Consider the following 20,766-nt stretch of genomic DNA (forward strand, 5'->3'; position numbering starts at 1 on the left):
ATTGTCCTTGGAATATCACTGCAAGCAGGCCCCTAGGGAAACTCCCCTTGGCAGACTGGCCACTCAGAACTCAGTCATCTGATCCCATCATGGGAGCAACCACACAGAACTGGGGTCCAGCCAAGTTGACACACAGCTCCAACCATCACAGAAAGTATAGCATTGCATCCTTTTGTTGAAACATCTCAATTGATGTTTCATCAGTTCCTGGAGTCTTGTTTTTTTGCCAGTGCTTTCAGTGCAACTTGAACTTCTTCCTTCAATACCATTGGTTCTTGATCATATGCTACCTCCTGAGATGGTTGAACGTTGACCAATTTTATTTGGTACCATGACTGTGGCCTTCCATCTTCTCTTGATGCTTTCTGCATTGTTCAATATTTTGCCCACAGAATCCTGCAATATTGCAACTCACACATTGCATTTTTCCTTCAGTTCTTTCAGCTTGAGAATGCTAAGCATGTTCTTCCCTTTTGGCTTCCAACCCCTAATTTTTGCACGTTTCATTAAAGTACTTTACTTTGTCTTCCCAAGCTGTCCTTTGAAATCTTCTGTTCAGTTCTTTTATTTCATCATTTCTTCCACTGGCTTTAGATACTCTCTGTTCAAGAACTAGTTTCAGAGTCTCTTCTGACATCCATTTTGGTCTTTTCTTCCTTCCTGTCTTCTTAATGACCTTTTGCATTCTTCATGCATGATGTTCTTAATATCATCCGACAACTCATCTGGTCTTTGATGACTAGTGTTCAACGCATCAAATTTATTCTTCAGATGGTCTGTAAATTCAGGTGGAATATACTTTAAGTCATACTTTGTCCCTTGTGGCTTCAGCTTCAACTTGAAGTTGTATATAAGCAATTGATGGTCTGTTCCAGAGTTGGTCCCTGGCCTCATTCTGATGGTATTGAGCTTCTCTGTCATCTCTTTTCATAGATGTAGTTTATTTGATTCCTTTGTATTCCTTCTGGTGAAGTCCATGTGTACAGTCACCATTTTATGTCATTGAAAATAAGTATTTCCAATGAATAAGTCACTGCAAAATTCTATCATGCCATCTCCAGAATAATTTCTATCACCAATGCCGTATTTTAAAACTGGCCCTTCTTCATTTCCAACTTTTGCATTTCCATCACCAGTAATTATCAAATATAGGGAGCTCTGGAAGCATAGTGCCTAAGGCACTTGACTGCTAACCAGAAGGCTGGCAGTTCAAACCCACCAGCCACTCCTCGGAAGGAAAATGGGGCAATCTACTTCTGTAGTGATACTGCCTCAGAAACCCAAGGAGGGGTCGCTATGAGTTGGGTCTGACTCCACGGCACATAACAACAACAACAATAATTATTGATGTATCTTGATTGCATTCTTGACCAATTTCAGACTGCAGAAATTGGTAAAATCTCTAATTTCTTCATGTTGGGATTAGTGACAGGTGCATAAACTTAAACATATTAGCATTAATTGTCTTCCTTGAAGTTTGGCCATTCTTGCTTCCAAGAAGCATTCTGGCTGCACTTCTTCCAGGACAGATTTGTTCATTCTTCTGGCAGTCCATGATATTTTCGGTATTCTTAGCCAACACCACAATTCAAAGGCATTAATTATTCTGTCTTTCTTACTCATTGTTCATCATTCACATATATATGAGGTGACTGAGAATACTATGGCTTCAGTCAGGCTCACCTTAGTCTTCAAAATGACAGCTTTGCTTCTTAACACTTTAAAGAGGTCTTTTGCAGTAGATTTCCCAGTGCAATACAACGTGTGATTTCCGCTTGCTGCTTCCATGGGTGTTGACTGTGGATCCAATTAAGTCATGGATCCATGGAGTCATGCCATATCCAAGTAGGTGTATGGATGTATTTCCTATCATTGACAGCACTGTACTTCAGGACAGATCTTGAAATGTTCTTTCTGACAACAAATGCCTCTTCAGTTTGTCTTTCCCAGCATAGTAGACTGTATGATTGTCTAATTCAAAATGGCAATACTACTCCATTTCAGCTTATTAATACCTGGGATGTGTTCCATTTCATTTTTGATGACATCCAATTTTCCTAGGTTAATACTTTGCACATTCCACATTTTGATTATTAATGATTGGTTGCAGCTCTTTCTTATTTTGAGTCATGCCATATCAGCAAATGAAGGCTTTACTCCATCCATGTCATGAAGGTTGTAGTAGTTAAGATTATGTGTCAACTTGGCTGGGCCTAGTTTTGAGTGGCTGGGCACTCACCCCACAATGAGACTGGTAGTCAACTCCATGGTGGAATCTGCTGTGAGCAGGTGAGTAGCTGCCTCAGGGGTGTGGTCTCCTTCCAGTATATAAGAAGACACTTTAAGAAAGGTCTTGAGTTTTTGGCACATCTGGATCCTGCATTTGGCTGAGTCTTCATCTCAGTGGCCTGCCACGCTGCTTGTTGATCTGGACTTGAACTAATGGCCTGCCATATTGCTTGATAAACTTGGGACTGTGCCATTTTACTTGTTGACCTTGGGTTTGTCAGCCTCAGCAGTCAGCAGCTGCCTGAATTAAGAGATACCTCCAGCTCCAGTGGACCAGGAGCAAGAGGCAGAGCTGAAGCCCAAGGTTGAGGGGCCTTCACCCAGCCCCTAGAGCTGGCACTTTGAACTCAAACTCCTACCCTCCTAAACTGAAAGAGAATAAATCCCTGTTTGTTAAAACCATACATTTGTGGTAGGTCTGTATAGCAGCACTAGAGAACCAAAACAAAGGTCGATTCTACTTTGTCAAGATAGTTATTTTAAAGTGCCTCCCAACATGAAGAGCTCAGCTTCTGACACTGTATCAGACAGTGCTCCACTGCTATTCATGGGGTTTTCACTGGCCAATTTTTTTAGAAGTGGATCGCCAGGTCCTTCATCCTAGTTTGTCTTAGTCTGAAAACTCTGATGATACCTCTCCACCATGGGTGACCTTCCTGGTATTTGAAATACCAGTGGCGTAGCTTCCAACAACATGCAACCCACCACAGTACTACAAACTGACAGACGAGTAGTGGAACATCATACTTGCCACCTTCAATTCTCACTTGTATTGTTTTAATAGCATCTAATTGATCTCCTTGCATTTACCCTTGCTTCTATATATTGCATTCTTCATATAGCAAGCAGAATAATTCTTTAAAAACCTGTCAAATCATTTCAGTTCTTTGCTCAAAACTCTCCTATCTCAGCTTCCATCTCACTTAGAAAAACAATACATCTTTAATGCTCTACAAGGTCCAAATGATTTCTTCCCCTTCCAACCTCTCTGATTTAATCTCTTACCAGTTTTCCCCTTCTTTATTCCATTCCAAACATACCAACTTACCTGCTGTTCAATGAACATGTTGAGCATGGCCCCCCTCACAGTCTTTGCACCATCTTCCTGAAATACTTTTTCGTGTAGCTTGTATTTGCACATCCTTCAGGTCTCTCCTTAAATACTGCCTTTTAGTGACAACTTCCCTGATTTTCTTGTTCTACATAGCATCCACCTTCCTAAACCAAGTGCTTTCTATTCCCCTTACTCTACTTTTGTTCAAAGTATTTACCACCACCTGTGAGTAAAGAGTTAACATCAACTCTGGGCTGATCCAGGCAGCCTGGGAGAAAGACCTTAGAGTCTGGTTTCTCCAGTACTGTATTCTTAGAAAATACAGAGTTAAGATAAATATAGAATGTTATATTTTCTTTGTCTGCTGTATGGAACTATACTTGAATTGGAGGAATTTTAAGTTAGCATTACAGGCCTTGGATTTCATAATTAGATGGCAGAAAAGACAAGTGGAAAACTGAGGCTGAAGATTTTCTGCATCAAATTGTCTTATATGTACTATGCCTCTTGTCCACAGCAGCCTGACATACCTTATGTGGGTGAGGCAGCAAAACAAAACTTAACACTTGGGTAGCTGATAGACCTCTCAATGAGATAAAGATGCTGTGCCTGCTATTATCTCCTATTCTGTTTCTTCTATAAAGCTAACAAAAAAAAAAAAAAAAAAAACCTCACGGTCATCAAGTTCATTCCAACTCATAGTGACCTCTCGTTGGGTTTCCGAGGCAGTATCTCTACGGAAGCAGATTGCCCAATCTTCCTTCCAAGGAGTGGCTGTGGGTTTGAACCTCCAGCCTTCTGGGTAGCAGTCAAATGCCTTAGGCACTACATCACCAGACCTCCCTTTTATAAAGCTAAGTAAGCATATTTTTAAATTGAAATTCTATTGTAACTTAGGAATCTGCTGCCAATTCAAACTCATAACAACTATTCTCTAATATACTACCTGACATATTATGCATTCATATGTCTATTTTCAGCCTGTCCAAGTAGAACAGAAACCCTTTAAGAGCTATTAAATATTCTTGCCCACTGCTTAATTCCCAGAGCCAAAAGGAGATGGTAGAAGATCCAATAAAAAAAGCAAGTACCAGAAAGGAGGAGATCCAAAGTTCCAGAAAGCTGGGGGTAGACAACTATATCAAATGCTGTAAAAGGACTGAATATATTAGCAAATGCAAAATACCATAATGCTTGCTAATTGAAAAGTCAGTAGCACTCATGGAGAAAGTCAATTTTGATACAGGGACAGCAGAAGCTAAAAGATGATTAGCAAGTGGTTCAAAAGTAATAGTACTTTTTAAAGATAAACTGAGGACCTGAAAAAATAAGTTAGAGATAAACTACATACTAAGTGAATAAATTAATATGTTTTTCTATGTAGAAAATTTAAATCACTTACCACTTTCTTGCGACGAAGGAGGATTTGAATTTGCTGTAGAATAATGTTCATTAAACTGAAAAATAATTCCCATAAATATTACTTGTGAAATCAGTGGGACACTACATATAGTATTTATACTTGAATTTAAGCAACAATGTAAAACAAGTTTTGCCTTATATACCTTTCATATAAAGCCTAGTTCTTCTAATAAGTTGAATTAAAGCAGACAAGATAGTAGCTTTTTATATAGCACATCATTGTGCTTAAAAAGGAATGTATCGTCAAAACAACCTGTCATTTATCTACAAAATAAGGCCTATTAATTTGATTCTGGCAATACATGAAGTATTAACACCAAAAACCAAAATCAGACTCACTGCCGTGGAGTCAGATCTGACACATAGTAACCTCTCCTTGGGTTTCTTCCTTCTGATGAGTGGCTGGTGGGTTTGAACCGCCAGGCTTCTGGTTAGTAGTCAAATGCCTTAGGAAGTATTAATAGGCAACATATATTGTACAATAGATTGTTCCTACTTTAGAATACAAACATGACCTAATATTTTAGTCAACCTTTGTTTCATTCTGAAGGCCTTTAGCAAATTAGGCTCTTGGTATTGTTTTTCCACCTATAAAAGTAATAGGAAGTATGATAGCTTCATATCAGCTCAGATCAAGTTTTGCTAACAAAAGAGTACCTTCTCTGTAAGATAGGCTTTTTAAAAACATGGGATAATCCTATAATATATGGAAGTTTTCTGTCTTTTTCTTCCTCTTAATATTACAATGTGAGCATTTTTCTATGTTTCTACTTTTCAGACATGGTATTTTCTGGTAATATAATATTCCACCATATGGACATACTATATAGTTTTTAAGGAGGCCTGGTGGTCCAGTGGTTAAGCACTTGCAGTTTGAACCCAGCAGCTGCTGAGTGGGAGAAAAATGTGGCAGTCTGCTTCCATAAACATTATAGCCTTGGAAACCCTATGTTGCAGTTGTACAATATATGTTGCCTATTAATACTTCCTAAGGCATTTGACTACTAACCAGAAGCCTGGCGGTTCAAACCCACCAGCCACTCATCAGAAGGAAGAAACCCAAGAGTTACTATGAGTTGGAATCGACTTCATGGCAACGAGCTTATAGTTTTCAACCGTTCTTTCATCTAGGTTGTTTCAAAAAATTTTTAACATAAATTACACTTGAATAAACATTGTTATACACGTATTTACGTATCTTTGACAATATGAAAAGTTATTCCCAGAAATTTTTAAAGTCCCTTGAATTCTTTTTCATGACTTATCTACTCATCAAAGAGATTTTGCCCATTTCTCTACTGAAGCAGTCTTTTTTTTTTGGCTGATGTATATAAGCTCTTTATACATTAAAGATATTTATTATCATACTATTATAAATATTTTATATCACCTTATGAATTTGCCTTAAAATTTTTGTAACATATAGAAGGTTAAATTTTTTAATATAAAACCCATTTTTTTCCTTCTAGTTCTTCTTCTACTACTTTTATGCTTAGAGAATTCTTCCTCAAGATGTGAAAAATATTCATCTATAATTCCTCTGAAGTATTTTATGGTTACCATTTTAAAATTCCACCACTCATTTGTCAGTTTGTTGTACTGTGGTGGCTTGTGTGTTGCTGTGAGGCTGAAGGCTAAGCCACCAGTATTTCAAATACCAGCAGCATCACACATGGTGTACAGGTTTCAGCAGAGTTTCCAGACTAAGACAGACTCAGGAAATGGAAGGGGCCATCCATTTCTCAAAGAATTGGCCAGTGAAAACCTTATGAATAGCAGTGAAACACTGTCTGATATATTATTGGAAAACTTTATGAATAGCCCTGAAACAATGTCCAATACAGTGCTGGAAGATGAGCCCCTCAGGTCAGAAGGCACTGAAAATATGACTGGGGAAGAGCTGACTCCTCAGAGTAGAGCCACCCTTAATGACATGGATAGAGTAAAGTTTTCAGGACCTCCATTTGCTGATGTAGCACAACTCACAACGAGAACAACTGCAAACATTCATTAATAATCAGAACATGGAATGTACGAACTATGAATCTAGGAAAATTGGAAGTTGTCAAAAATGAAATGGAATGCATAAAGATCAGTATTCGAGGCATTAGTGAGCTGAAATGGACTGGTTTTGGCCATTTTGAATCAGACAACCATACAATGTACTATGCTGGGAATGACAAATTGAAGAGGAATGGCTTAGCATTCATCATCACAAAGAATATTTCAAGATCCATCCTGAACTATAATGCTGTCAGTGATAGGACTACATCCAAACACCTACATGGAAGACCAGTTAATACTACTATTGTTCAACTTTATGCACCAACCACCAAAGACAAGGATGAGGAAATTAAAGATTTTACCAACTTCTGCAGTCTGAAATTGACCAAACATGCAATCAATATGTGTTGATTATTACTGGTGATTGGAATGCAAAAGAAGAATCATTGGTAGTTGTGAAATATGGCTTTGCTGATAGAAATTATGGGAGATCGCATGATAGAATTTTGTAAGACCAATGACCTTATTTATTGCAAATACCTTTCTTCAACAATATAAATGGTGGTAGCTATGTACATGGACTTCACCAGATGGAATACACAGGAATTAGATTGACTACATCTGTGGAAAGAGGCAATAGAGAAGCTCAGTATTTTCAGCCAAAACAAGGCCAGGAGCTGACTGTAGAACAGACCTTCAACTCTCATATGTAAGTTCAAGTTGAAGCTGAAGACAATTAAAACAAGTCCACAAGAACCAAAACAGAACCTTGATTATATCCCACCTGAATTTAGAAACCATCTATAGAATAGATTTGATGTACTGAACACCAATGACCAAAAACCAGAGAAATTGTGGGATGACATCAAGGACATCGTACATGAAGAAAGCAAAAGGTCATTGAAAAGAGGAAAAGACCAAAACAGATGCCAGAAGAGACTCTGAGACTTGCTCTTGAATGGAGAGTAGCTAAAGCAGAGGGAAGAAATGACAAGATAAAAGAGCTGAACAGAAGATTTCAAAGAGCAGCTCAAGAAGACAGAGGCAATTATTATAATGAAATGTGCAAGACCTGGAGTTAGAAAGCCAAAGGAGAAGAGCACACTCAGCATTTCTCAAGCTGAAAGAACTGAAAAAAAAATTCAAACCTTGAGTTGCAGAACTGATTCTATGAGCAACATATTTAATGTTGCAGGAAATATCGAAAAAGATGGAAAGAATACACAGAGTCACTGTACCAAGAATAATTAGTCGATGTTCATCCATTTCAGGAGGTGGCATATGATCAAGAACCAATGGCATTCAAGTAAGAAGTCAAAGCTGCACTGAAGAAATTGGAGAAAAACAAGGCTCCAGAAATTGAAGGAATACTGAGATGCTTCAGCAAACGGACATGGCACTAGAGGCACTTAGACATGTATACCAAAAAATCTGGAAGACAGCCACACGGCCAACTGACTGGAAGAGATCCATATTTGTACCCATTCCAAAGAAAGGTGATCCCACAGATAGTGGAAATTATCAAACAATATCATGCACTGGGTAAATCTGTTGCAAAAGACCTCTTTAAAGTGCTGAAGAACAAAGATGTCCCTTTGAAGGCTAAGGTGCACCTAACCCAAGTAATGGTACTTTCAATTGCCTCATATGCATGTGAAAGCTGAACAGTGAATAAGAAAGACCAAAGAGTTGATGTTTTTGAGTTCTGGTGTTGGTGAAGAATACTGAGAGTACCATGGACTGTCAGAATAACTAACAAATCTGTCCTGGAAGAAGTACAGTCGGAATGTTCCTTGAAAGTGAGAATGGCCTGACTTCATTTCACCTGCTCTGGTCATGCTGTCAGAAAGGACCATTCCCTGTAGTAGGAAGGATATCATGCTTGGTAAAGCGGAGAGTCAGAGCAAAAGGGGAAGGCCCTCAACGAGATGGACTGACACAGTAGCTACAACAATGGGCTCAGGTATAGCAAGGATTGTGAAGCTGGTGCAGGACTGGATAGTATTTCTTTCAGTTGTACACAGGGTTGGCTATAAGTCAGAGACAACTCAATGGCCCCTAACAACAAGAACTTTATAAAATTTAATTTAATGCATCTGTAATTTCTATTGGTGTACAATGAAAAATGAGTGCCTAATTTATCCCTGTTGTTGTTGTTGTTGTGTGCTGTCGAGTCGGCCCTGACTCATAGCGACCCCTCCTTGGGTTTCTGAGGCAGTATCACTACAGAAGTAGATTGCCCCATCTTCCTTCCGAGGAGTGGCTGGTGGGTTTGAACCGCCAGTCTTCTGGTTAGCAGTCAAGTGCCTGAGCCACTATGCTACCAGAGCTCCTACTAATTTTAAATCCCATCTTTCTCATATTTTTTTGTTTCAAGATTTCCTAGAAAACAACCCTTGTTCAATCTGTCAGTTCTTATACCACTATCACATCATTTTTATTACTCTAAGTATACAGGATGTTTTAACATATAGAAAGTAAAGATCTCCCTCACCAATCTTTTTTTTCATATTATATTATTAATGTTCATAAGATCTATAGTGATATCCTTTCACTCCTAATATTGATAAATTGTATTCTTTTTCTTTGTCAGTCTATCTAGAAGTTCGTAAATTTGTTTTTTCCCCCCAAAGAACCAACTTTGGCTTTGTTCATTTTCTCTGTTTATTTTCTATTTCACAGATTTGTTTTCATATTCCTTTAGCTTTCATTCTACCCACTTCAGATTTATTTTGCTGTTCTTCTTCTAGCTTCTCAAGGTGAAACCTTAAATCACTAATTTTAGATCTTATTTTCTATTAAATTACTTAAATCAAATTTTTAAAGCTATACATTTTGCTCTGGCTTTGGCTGTATCCCATAATTCTTACTCAGGTTCTTCTATAATTGGTATTTAATCCACTTCTGTATCCTTCCTTTCAAAGCTCAGGGCTCCAGGATTATCTTCTGTATTTGTGTCAATTGGTTTTTTTCTTTGTTGAAGAGGGTCTGTGTAGCTTGTCTGTCTATTCCACCATCTTACAGAAGTCCCACAATTTTTAACATGCTGAATATTCATAATCATTCAATTCAAATATTTCCTAATTTCTTCTGTGTTTTTCATGGTACAAGTATTTAGGGTTTTCCTACATGTCTTATTGCTACTGATTTCTAATTTAATTTCATTATGCTCAGAGAACATATCTATATTATGATTTCAATCTTTTTAAATTGATTACATTTCATTTTATGGCCCAGAATATGGTCTATCTTGGTGAATGTACCATAGGCACTTGAAAGGAATGTATATGATGCCATTTTTTAATGTGGTATTATATAAATGTCAATTAGGTCAAAGGAGTTGATGTTGTTCATCTTACAAAGGTGTTTAGTGATTTTGTTGTTCAATTTCTATCAACTACTGAGAGGAATGTTTAAAATCTCCAGCTATGTGTTTTGTCTACTCCCTTTAATTATACTAATTTTTACATATTTTGAAGCTGTTATTATGTATACATTTGTGACTATTATATCTTGCTGACGAATTGATTCTCTTATCCTTACGAAATATTCCTTATAATCGCTAGTAATATTCTTTGTTTTTAAGATTACCTAAAATGATATTGCCATAGCCACTGCAACCTTCTTATGTTTACCATTTTTATAGCATATCTTTTTCCATCCATCTACTTTCAAACTTTGTCTTTGTATTTTAAGTTTGTCTTTTGTAATCACTTACAGTTGGGTCTTGCTTATTTATCCATTCTGACAATCCATGACTTTTAATGTAGTGTTTAGCCCATTGGTGATTGATGTAATTATTAAAAAGCTCTTATATTGGTCTACTGTTTTACTATTTGTTTTCTGTTTGTTCCCTTTGTGCTTTGTTACTCCTTCTCTGCCCTCTTTTGAGTTAATGAAATATTTCTTTTTAGAATTCCATTTTAATTTATTACTAAACTTCTTTCTGAAAGTTTTTTTATTATTCTTGACCATTCTTGATCACTTACTTCCCCAGAAAACAAAACTATTTTTGTCAAACTCCTCCCTCAATCCCACCATCACAAAAGCAAAACTAAAAAATTAAAGACAATCTTGCTGAGATTTCAATTAGATTAAAATTGAATTAAGTCTATAAATTATTTTGAAAGAAAATTATCTTCACAATATTTTCTCCCTATATAGGTATTTCATATACCTTACTATGTATTCAAATCATTTTTTTCAATAAAATTTTTATAGTTTTCTTTATCCAAAATGTACCTGTTTCTTATTAAGGTTATATAAATGTATTTTGCTTTTATGTGACTACTGTAAATGAGAATTATGCAACTGTAGTAATTACTTTTTCATGCTCAGCACATACCCTCTAAGAATTTCCTGTTTTCATAGTAAGGATTTAAATAAAAACTAGAGTTTTAGACAAAAGTTGAAGCCATGAAATACTATGAAACATATAGTACTTTATCATCCATCAATAAATTCCAAATTTCAATTTTTTAATATAATGTTGGGGATGTAAGAATAAAATATTCTAATCCATATGTTGCTGTTGTTGTTGTTATGCCGTCGAGTCAGACCTGACTCATAGCGACCTGACCCCTCCTTGGGTTTCCAAGGCAGTATCACTAAAACTGGCTAAATATGACTAATTTAAATGGGTAACAACAACATAATATTTATATTGTATTGTATTATATTAATAATAACAAAATGATTAAGTGTTGGTACTTTTCTAAGTGCTTTATGTATATAAACTTGTCTAACACTCACAAACTATATGGTATTATTTCCATTTTATAGATAAAGAAACTGAAGCATAGAGAGTTATCCAAAATTCCACATCCAATACATACCTAAGTATTGTAACTTCACAGTCTAATCATAACCACTATACTATACTGTCTACTGATGAAATAAAGAACATCCTAACTTTCAGTGTTAATTGGCAAATACAGAAATATCACTTAATCATGATTTCTAAACCTGAAAATCAGAAGATAATTGATATTAGAAAGAAGTTCTTTAGGTCTTTTATAATTAACTGATGATACTGTTGCTATGTATATACATGCAGCTTTTGTATACACACAAGACTAAGTTACAATTTGAAGAATTTTTCATATTAAGAATATATGAAGTTTGCTTAAAAGTTAAGATATATTAACTATAAAGCCAAATTCATTTTTAAACAGCTTTTAACTGCAACTTAAATCATTCCCTACCCAAGATTCTGTTTTTATGATTAGATGCCAATTTGGGATACCTGAGATTGGAAACAAAAAGCTAGTAGGGAGCTTTGATATACTATCAATATATCAATACTCCATTTTTTGTTTTTTTCAATTGCCTCCATTTTGTACTTTGCCCTAAAACAGTTTGGTACCAAGGAACTCAAATTACTTGAGCTCCCAGTGTACAACTTTTAGAAATAAAACTTTAGCTTCTCGTATTACCTGATTTGATGTGATTTCTGAATCAAATATAGAAGAATCAAATAAATTCAATCCAGGAGATCCAGAAGTATAACCCCGGATAAAAGAAATTCCAGGGGACTCCTTTTGTGTTTGACCTTCAGGTACTGTATTTCTATTTATGTTACAGAGAAATAAGAAATCATTAAAAGGTTTTTTTACAAATCTATTATTAAATAATGCATACTCATAAGCACTATAAGCAACAGCATAGAGATGAGAATTAGCATAATAGGGAAAAGTAGAAAGTTACTGAAGTGAAAAACATAAGGAGAAAATATAGTTTAGGTAGAGAATAATGTTAAATAAATAGAACAATCAATTTAAGGACAATTAATACCTACTGATAATGTGTTGTCAGTGTCTATTCTAAGTACTTCCATAGGCATTAACGTATTTCTCACAATAACCCAGGAAGTAGGTACTATTATTATCACTTCCATTTTACAGAAGAGTATTTTGAAGTATAAAAGGTTAAACAATCTTCTCAAAGGCATGTAAGTGCCAGAACTGGGATTTGAATAAAGCAATACAGATTCAAAGTCCAAGCTCTTCACACCTATGCTATCTGTCTGCAGGCTCTTGAAAACCAGTCATAATATTTTAGTCTTGATGAAGAAGCCAGCCATTACAGACTGTTGTATAAGGCAGTTAGACTATAAAAGTAATGATATGGGGAAAATAACTAGACAAACTAGTATAACAAACGAGTATACCACAGTGGTTGAAAGTATGGATTCTGGAGCCATAGTCCCTGAGCTGGAATCTCAACTCTATCATTGATTAGCTCTACCATCTGTGGTTCTCTTTTTCATCTATAAAATAAGGATAATAAAATACCCATACCTCATAAGTTGTTGTGAATATTAAATGAGCAATATTCATAAAATTCTTACAATAGTGACTTGTACAAAGTTAGTGGTTTAGAAGTGTTTGTTAAATAAAACAGAAGTCTAAAGCTATTGCCAAAATTAAATTATGACCATGAATGAGTCATATCTTTCACAGACCATAGTTTTCTCATTAAGAAAGACAGGTTTTAGCATATGATCACATTCTTTCTCAGATTCTCAGATTTGATGACGAGTTCTACTTTGAACATGTTGTGCCTGAGTCAACAGCATGACATTCATATATAAAATGCTTACTAGCAATTTAAAATAGAAAAGAACATAGATGACATCTAAGATGACATAAATTTAGAGGAACCTCAGAGTTCAGCAGTAAGGAAGTGACTGAACTAAATAAGAAAGTTAAATGCAGCACTATTTTCTGGGCTGCACATCACAAATCTATGACTTTCAAATTTAATAATTAATCATGGTGGAAATATTTGTACCCAAAAATGACATTTAACAGAATGCAACTCTTGCTTCAGATGCTACAAAATATGAAAAAATGACTGTTGGAACATTATTCAGTGATAAATCCACAACTTATCAGATGTGCCAGTAGCTTTCTAGCATAACATTTTAAATTTTCCATGAAATTTTTTTCATCTTTTGCAAAATATTAAATCCATGTACTATTGCCCTAGATAAATACTAAGGGATTATATTATTTTCAGTTAAATGTTACATGAAAATTTGAAGGGAGGATCTGTGAAACAAGAACAGCAAAACGTTAATAAATGTTCAAATAGGGTGATACATGGTCATTATACTAGTCTCTTTTCTTTGTATGTTTGAAATTTTTCATAATAAAAACCTTTTAAAGTTAAAGGTAATAAAGTATTTTACACTTCTATCAATTATTTACATAACTCCATAGGAAGAAATTTAAATTATAATTATAGTTAAAATCCTACATATCAAGTGAGGGTGTTTTAGGGAACTGCAATTTCTCCAAAGATTCAGGTGTTCTCACAGCTTCAGGAGTTCTTAAAGATAGAAGAATTTCAGGTGTTTTTGGCAAATTGTCAGCACTTCCTTCTACTTCATTACTTTCATTTTCTGTTGGCTTTCCAAACTGTTCTGAATATATAGCCTACAGATTAAAAATAACAGAAACAGTAAAAATGAATGTTCTGCATCAATAAAATCATGTATCTAAAATGTATGAGATGGAAAACACCATATTAATCTATGATGTTATTACTTCATAGATAAAATAAGTAAAATAAGAATAATTGGTGAAAATGATACCAAAATATATGTGTCAACATTTGTAAGATATGAGTATTGATTTGAGTAAAGGGAAAGACAATATACCAAAAATAAGTGACCAACACATTAGCACTAAGGAAAAGGAAGACACAGAGAGGTACACAAGAGGTACAGACAATAAAGATAAACACTTTTACGTATACAACACTTCATTATCAGTAATAACAAACATTAATCTACAGGTGGATACATAGGTAGACAGGCTAAATGATGAGGCATGTCTGGGCAAAAGGGAATATACACATGACCATATATAAGTTTAGCAGATGATACTTCTATGTATGTATTTGTATATGCTATAAGAATGTCCGTATATATAATAGAGCTAACAGAGCAAAGTGATGATGACTTCTTAGCCACAGCCAAACACACTGAGGGAATGAGTCACCAAGCCCACTGGCTCAGAATCATGGTTGCAGGTGAATCAAGCTCAATTGGCATAAGATCCAACACAAAAACATCATTCTATATCCTACTTTGGTGAGTAGCAACTGGGGTCTTAAAAGCTTGCAAGCAGCCATCTAAGATGCAACAACTGATCTCTCCTTGTCTGCAGAAAACAATGAAGAAAACCAGACACATGGAAACAATTAGTCCAAGGGACTACCGGACCATGCGAACCTCAGCCTACATGACCCTGAGACCAGAAGAACTAGATGGTGCCTGGCTACCACTGTCAACTACTCAGAAGGGGATCAAAATAGGAGATCCTGGATAGAGTGGGAGAAAAATGTGGAAGAAAACTCAAATTCATAAAAAAGACCAGGCCTAGTGGTCTGACAGAAACTGGTGAAAGAAACCCCAAGGCTATGGCCCCTAGTGACCCTGTGGTCTGGAATTAAACTCACTCCTGTGGTTTCTAGTCAAACAACAGATAGGCGTATAAGGTGACCATTTACACCAGCTAGGTTCACTCCTTCAAATGATCAGAAGGACAGTATTTTCACAAGGAGTTCACTCAGAGAGCAGGAATGCACAGGCAAGAAGGACAGAGGAAAAAGGTAACCACAAGAAGGAAGTGGGAAGAGAGCTATTGCACTGTGGGGACTGCAATCAATTTCATGAAACAAAATGTGTCTCAACTGTTGTATAGAAAATGAATTTGTTCTGTGAAGTTTCACCCAAATCACCCATACACACAAATATATCTATGTAGGTATATATGGCAAAATTTTCAATTTAATTATCCAATTTTTCTTCCCAGTTCCATCTTCCCCATCTGTACCTGAAAAAGTAACCAGAACATACTAAAAATGATGAAGAAAAATGGTTAGGAATTATTTTTCTTTTCAATTTTTCATATCATGCTCTGGTTGAAGAACTGTACATGCTACCTCCTTGAAAGAGAAAAGTACTTCACATTGCATAGCAATCTTGCCCTTATTTATTATATTCTTTGCATTGTTTTACCTTTAATAATTCACTATACTACTTTACCTCTAAAAATTAAGAACCTGAATACTAAGTTTCCTTTACCTCATTTTCTAGGCTAGGAATACAATTTCTCAAAAATGTTTGTTATACCAAATCCCAAAACAGAAATAATTTGGGTCTTCTCACAAAATAAATAAATAAAATGTGCTTTGCAGCAGAATATTATTAAGCTGTTTCTTTTGTTTTAACCCTTAGTAGCTAGAGTAACATGAGCTATAACTTTATATTCTGTTGAATCACTACTTGACATACATTGTCTACATCTAGCATCATTTAAAACAAACAAAACACTGCCATCAAGTCGATTCCGACTCATAGTAACCCTACAGGACAGACTAGAACTGCCCCATAAGGTTTCCAAGGCTGTAAATCCTTATGTATGCAGACTGCCTCATCTTTCTCCTACTGAGCAGCTTGCTGTTATTATGTGCTGTTGAGTTGGACATGACTCATAGCAACCCCTCCTTGGGTTTCTGAGGCGGTATCACTATGGAAGTAGCTTACCCAACCTTTCTTCCAAGGAGTGGCTGGTGGGTTTGAACCACCAGCCTTCTGGTTAGCAGTCAAGTGCCTTAGGCACCATGCTACCAGAGCTCCCTAGCAGATTCAAATCTCTGACCTTTTGGTTAACAGCTGAATGTCTTAACCACAGCTTCTTTTATTACTTCAATACCCTCTTTTTAAAAAACTTTTTATCATGATTTGGGTGAAAGTTTACAGAGCAATTCATAAATACCCTCTGTTTTCTATGTAGCAAAACAATAATAAAAAATTTTGCTTTATAAATTCCAGGCAAGCTTTCGTTTTTCTTTAGTGCAAACATCCTGAAGCAGCACAAAGTCATTCTGCTATTCAGGGGACAAAGTCAGTTTACGTAGTACTTAAGGTAATTCCACCTATTCTGGAATGGAAACAGTCCATGTGAGAGTACAGTATTATGTTTGTCCTTAAGGGCAAATGATCATCTTCAGTGAGTTAATATGATTTTTATCTGAGATGACAGAAAATATTTTTAGCTTTGTTTTACAGGTACTGCTGAAGTTGGAACAGGAACTAGTCTTTTACTGAGGCATGTAACTACCATGTCTTACAGTCTGTGGTAACTTACAGGCATTCCTTCTTCATCCATCCCAACTGTTTCAAATCTCTCTACTTCTTCCTTAGTACCTGGACCAAAAACATCTGCCACAGAAACTTCTTGAACAGTTTCATTTGCCCAGATCCACAGGACTATGAAATATAATCTGAAATGTGCTGCTGTTCAAATCTGACAAAATCTTCCTCATTGGCTGATGAAACCTGCTTTGATCTTTCAGAATACAAAATTATCTTGACTGGTTTCATAATGACTAAATGCTTGTTTGAAAATATTGTTGCCTGGGCAATATGCCATCACTACATTATCTATTAACTGTAGGTCTTTTGGCTCCTCCTCTGTATCTAACAAGGGCTGGGTAGACTCAGATTTCAAGAAGACTTGAGCCAATGGAATTGGTATCTGTAGCCACTGTGCACCATAGTAGAATACTGGACAGTGTTTGAAGTGTTCTGTCCAGATTAATTTTCATCACTGCTAGAAATGCTTGGCCTAAAAGATGACATGCATGAACACCCTCCAATATCACTGCTGTGTCCCTCAGTATTATTTTCCTTCTTAAATAGGTCCAATGATTTCAGATCTTCTGGCAAAGGCTTTTTGACATTTGTTTCTATTTCCACAACAATTTTCTAATTCCACAATGATTTTACATCAGTAAAATTGCCATCTGGATATATTTGATCTTTTGAATTAAAATTGTGCCTTGGAAGTATGTGAGGTAACCACTAGGCAATAGGACTCTTTGAAGGATGTGGAATATTAGGTCACATATGTTTTTACTCTGGTCTCACTTATTAAGACAGAGTAACACTCCCAAACAATTTGTCAATAGGAATGCTAAGCAAATAGGTACAACTATAGGTTCAATTTTCCTTGAGAAAACTTTGGAATAGTAAAAGTGAAATTGGAACCATACATTTCACTTTCATCTGTGTATGCTGCCATTCATGCACAATGTGTCATTAGTCAATGTTAAAGCTTTCTACTATTATAAAACATTTTCAAGATATTTTTGTGGCAATTACTGATCTTGAATATCATGGAAAATTATTCAATCTCACCAAACAAAATAGTTTTATTTAGTCATGACTTACTTGTGGTCTCAGTATATATCATCACTTAATGAAATTTTTTAATATATTTTCATGTAAACTTTTTGTGGCTTCCTTCTGTTATCTAAATTGCTCTAAGAGACAGAATCTATAACACTCTAGCAACCTGATAATCAAACTAATAACTTCTAGATCTTGCATGATCTTTATTGTATTAAATCTGAGATCTTAATGGAAATAAAATGTCTTATATTTAGAGTATTTTTCTTATAACTTAGAAACCAAACATTTGACTTACTTTTGAAGTACATTTTGACTCTCTTAATTGTCTTACTGTCCTTGTATCTTCACACTCAGCATCTGTTTGTTATATGAGAAAAAATTATTTTTTTATGTTTTATTATAAAATAAAAGTTATTGAACCATATAAACCGTATATTTTACTGTTTTTTAATCTACAAAAATAGAAATTTCATGTTTTAGCCTAATATATATAGATAAGTAATAAACATATATGAATAGCTTAACAAACAATTGTGAAGAAAACACCTATGTAACCATCACACAGGTAAAGAAATAGAACATTATGTACCTGAGAAGCACCCACATCCCCCAATTCCTCTTACTCAGAGTTAACAACTATTCTGACTTTCACAATAATCATTTACTTACAGGTTTTCTTATAGTCTTATCACCTGTGTAAGCATTCCTAAACAATATAGCTTTTTTCCTGTTTCTAAACGTTCCATGATGAAATAATACCCATGTACGCTATGTCTTACTTCTTTTGTCTTTCATGTTTATGAGAGATTTATCCATATTGTCGCACAAAGAGTTCATTTATTCTTACCAATATAGAGTATTTCATTGAATGAACACCATATATCTATCTATTCAATTACAAGTGAGTATTTGGGATATTGTTGGTTTGAGGCTATTACAAGCAAACAATAACGTTATGAACATTATTTTACATATATCCTTGTAAATATGTATTTGTATTTTTCTAGGTATATATCTAGGAGTACTTGTCTGTCAGTTTGTGCTGCTGTGAGGCTGGAGGCTATGCCACCAGTATTTCAAATACCAAGAGGATTACTCATGCTGGACAGGTTTCAGTGGAGTTTTCAGACTAAGACAGACTGGGAAGAAGGATGGGGCCATGCACTTCTGAATAAAGTGGTTGCTGAAAATCTTCTGAATAGCAGTGAAACACTGATACAGTATTGGAAGATGAGCCCCTCAGGTTGGAAGGCACTAAAAATACAACTGGGGAAGAGATGCCTCCTAAAGGTAGAGTTGACATTAATGATGTGGATAGAAGTATAGCTTATGGGACCTTCATTTGCTGATGAGGCATGATTCAAAATGGGAAGAAACAGCTGCAAACATTCATTAATATTCAGAACATGAAATATACTAAGTATGAATCTAGGAAAATTGAAAGTTGTCAAAAATAAAATGGAATACATAAAGATTGCTAATCCTAGGCATTAGTGAGCTGAAATGGACTGGTTTTGGCCATTCTGAATCATACAATCATATGATCTACTATGCTTGGAATGATAAATTGAAGAGGAAATGATGTTGCATTCGTTGTCAAGTTGTCAAAAAGAACATTTCAAGATCTATCCTAAAGTACAATGCTGTCAGTGATAGGATAATACTACACACCTATAAAGACGACCAGTTAATACTACTATTATTCAAATTTACACACCAACCATTAAAGCCAAAGCTCACAACTGGACTGATAAGCAACATCACAATAAATGGAGAAAAGACTGAAGTTGTCAGGGATTTCATTTTTCTTGGATCCACAATCAACACTCATGGAAGCAGCACTCAAGAAATTAGATGTCCTGTTGCACTAGACAAATCTTTTGCAAAAGATCTCTTTAAAGTGTTAAGAAAGATACCACTTTGAAGACTCAGGTGCATCTGACCCAAGCCATAGTATTTTCAACTGCCTCATATGCATGTGAAAGCTGGAGACGAATAAGGAAAACAGAAGAGCTGATGCCTTTGAATCGCAGTGTTGGTGAAGAATACCGAAAATACCATGGACTGCCAGAAGAATGAACGAATCAGTCTTGTAAGAAGTGCAACCAGAATGCTTCTGGGAAGTGAGAATAGCCAGACTTTGTCTCACCTACTTTGGTCATGGTCAGAAGGGACACTTCTCTGGAGAAGGATAATAATGCTTAGTAAAGTAGAGGGTCAGCAAAAAAAAAAAAGGGATGACCCTCAATGAAATGGATTGACACAGTGGCTGCAATGATGGACTCTAGCAAAGACTGCAAGCATGGTGCAGGACTGGGCAATGCTTCATTCTGTTGTACACAGGGTCACTATGAGCAAATCTGATGCAACAGCACCTAACAACAACAGCATATCTAGGAGTGCATTTATGAAATACAGAGTATATGCATCTTCCACTTTATCAGATGCCAAGTTATCTTCTGAAGCGGTTGTACCAATTTTTGTTGTGGCAACTAAAACCAAACCAAACCTGTTGCCATCAGATCCAATTCATAGTGACCTTATGTGGCAGACAGAACTGCCCATAGGGTTTCCAAGGCTGTAATCTTTATAGGAGCAGACTGCCACATCTTTCTCCCATGGAGACACTGATGGATTTGAACTGCCAACTGAGCAGCCAATTGCCAACTTAACCACTGTGCCACCAGGGCTCATTTGTGACAACTGTTGTTGTTGTTGTTGTTAAGTGCCGTCAAGTCGTTTCCGACTCATAGTGACCCCATGCACAGCAGAACGAAACACTGCCCAATCC

The 20,766-nt window shown here is 35.8% G+C and overlaps 1 protein-coding gene across 1 annotated transcript in view; it reads right to left on the bottom strand.

The window, feature by feature from the left end:
- The window catches only part of CUNH14orf39 (chromosome unknown C14orf39 homolog), a 163,816-nt gene that overhangs the window by 91,536 nt on the left and 51,514 nt on the right, over positions 1 to 20,766 (bottom strand). Inside the window, exons 13-17 of the mRNA XM_042782085.1 lie at positions 18,271 to 18,332; positions 14,030 to 14,208; positions 12,205 to 12,349; positions 4,746 to 4,800; positions 4,641 to 4,662 (exon numbers count right to left, since the gene is read on the bottom strand). Coding sequence (XP_042638019.1) covers positions 4,641 to 4,662; positions 4,746 to 4,800; positions 12,205 to 12,349; positions 14,030 to 14,208; positions 18,271 to 18,332 — 463 coding nt within the window. The remainder of the gene's footprint in view (positions 1 to 4,640; positions 4,663 to 4,745; positions 4,801 to 12,204; positions 12,350 to 14,029; positions 14,209 to 18,270; positions 18,333 to 20,766) is intronic.

This window comes from Orycteropus afer, unplaced genomic scaffold (assembly GCF_000298275.1).
Source record: "Orycteropus afer afer isolate SDZICR_OR568_19922 unplaced genomic scaffold, OryAfe1.0 scaffold00237, whole genome shotgun sequence".
NCBI classification, from domain to species: domain Eukaryota; kingdom Metazoa; phylum Chordata; class Mammalia; order Tubulidentata; family Orycteropodidae; genus Orycteropus; species Orycteropus afer.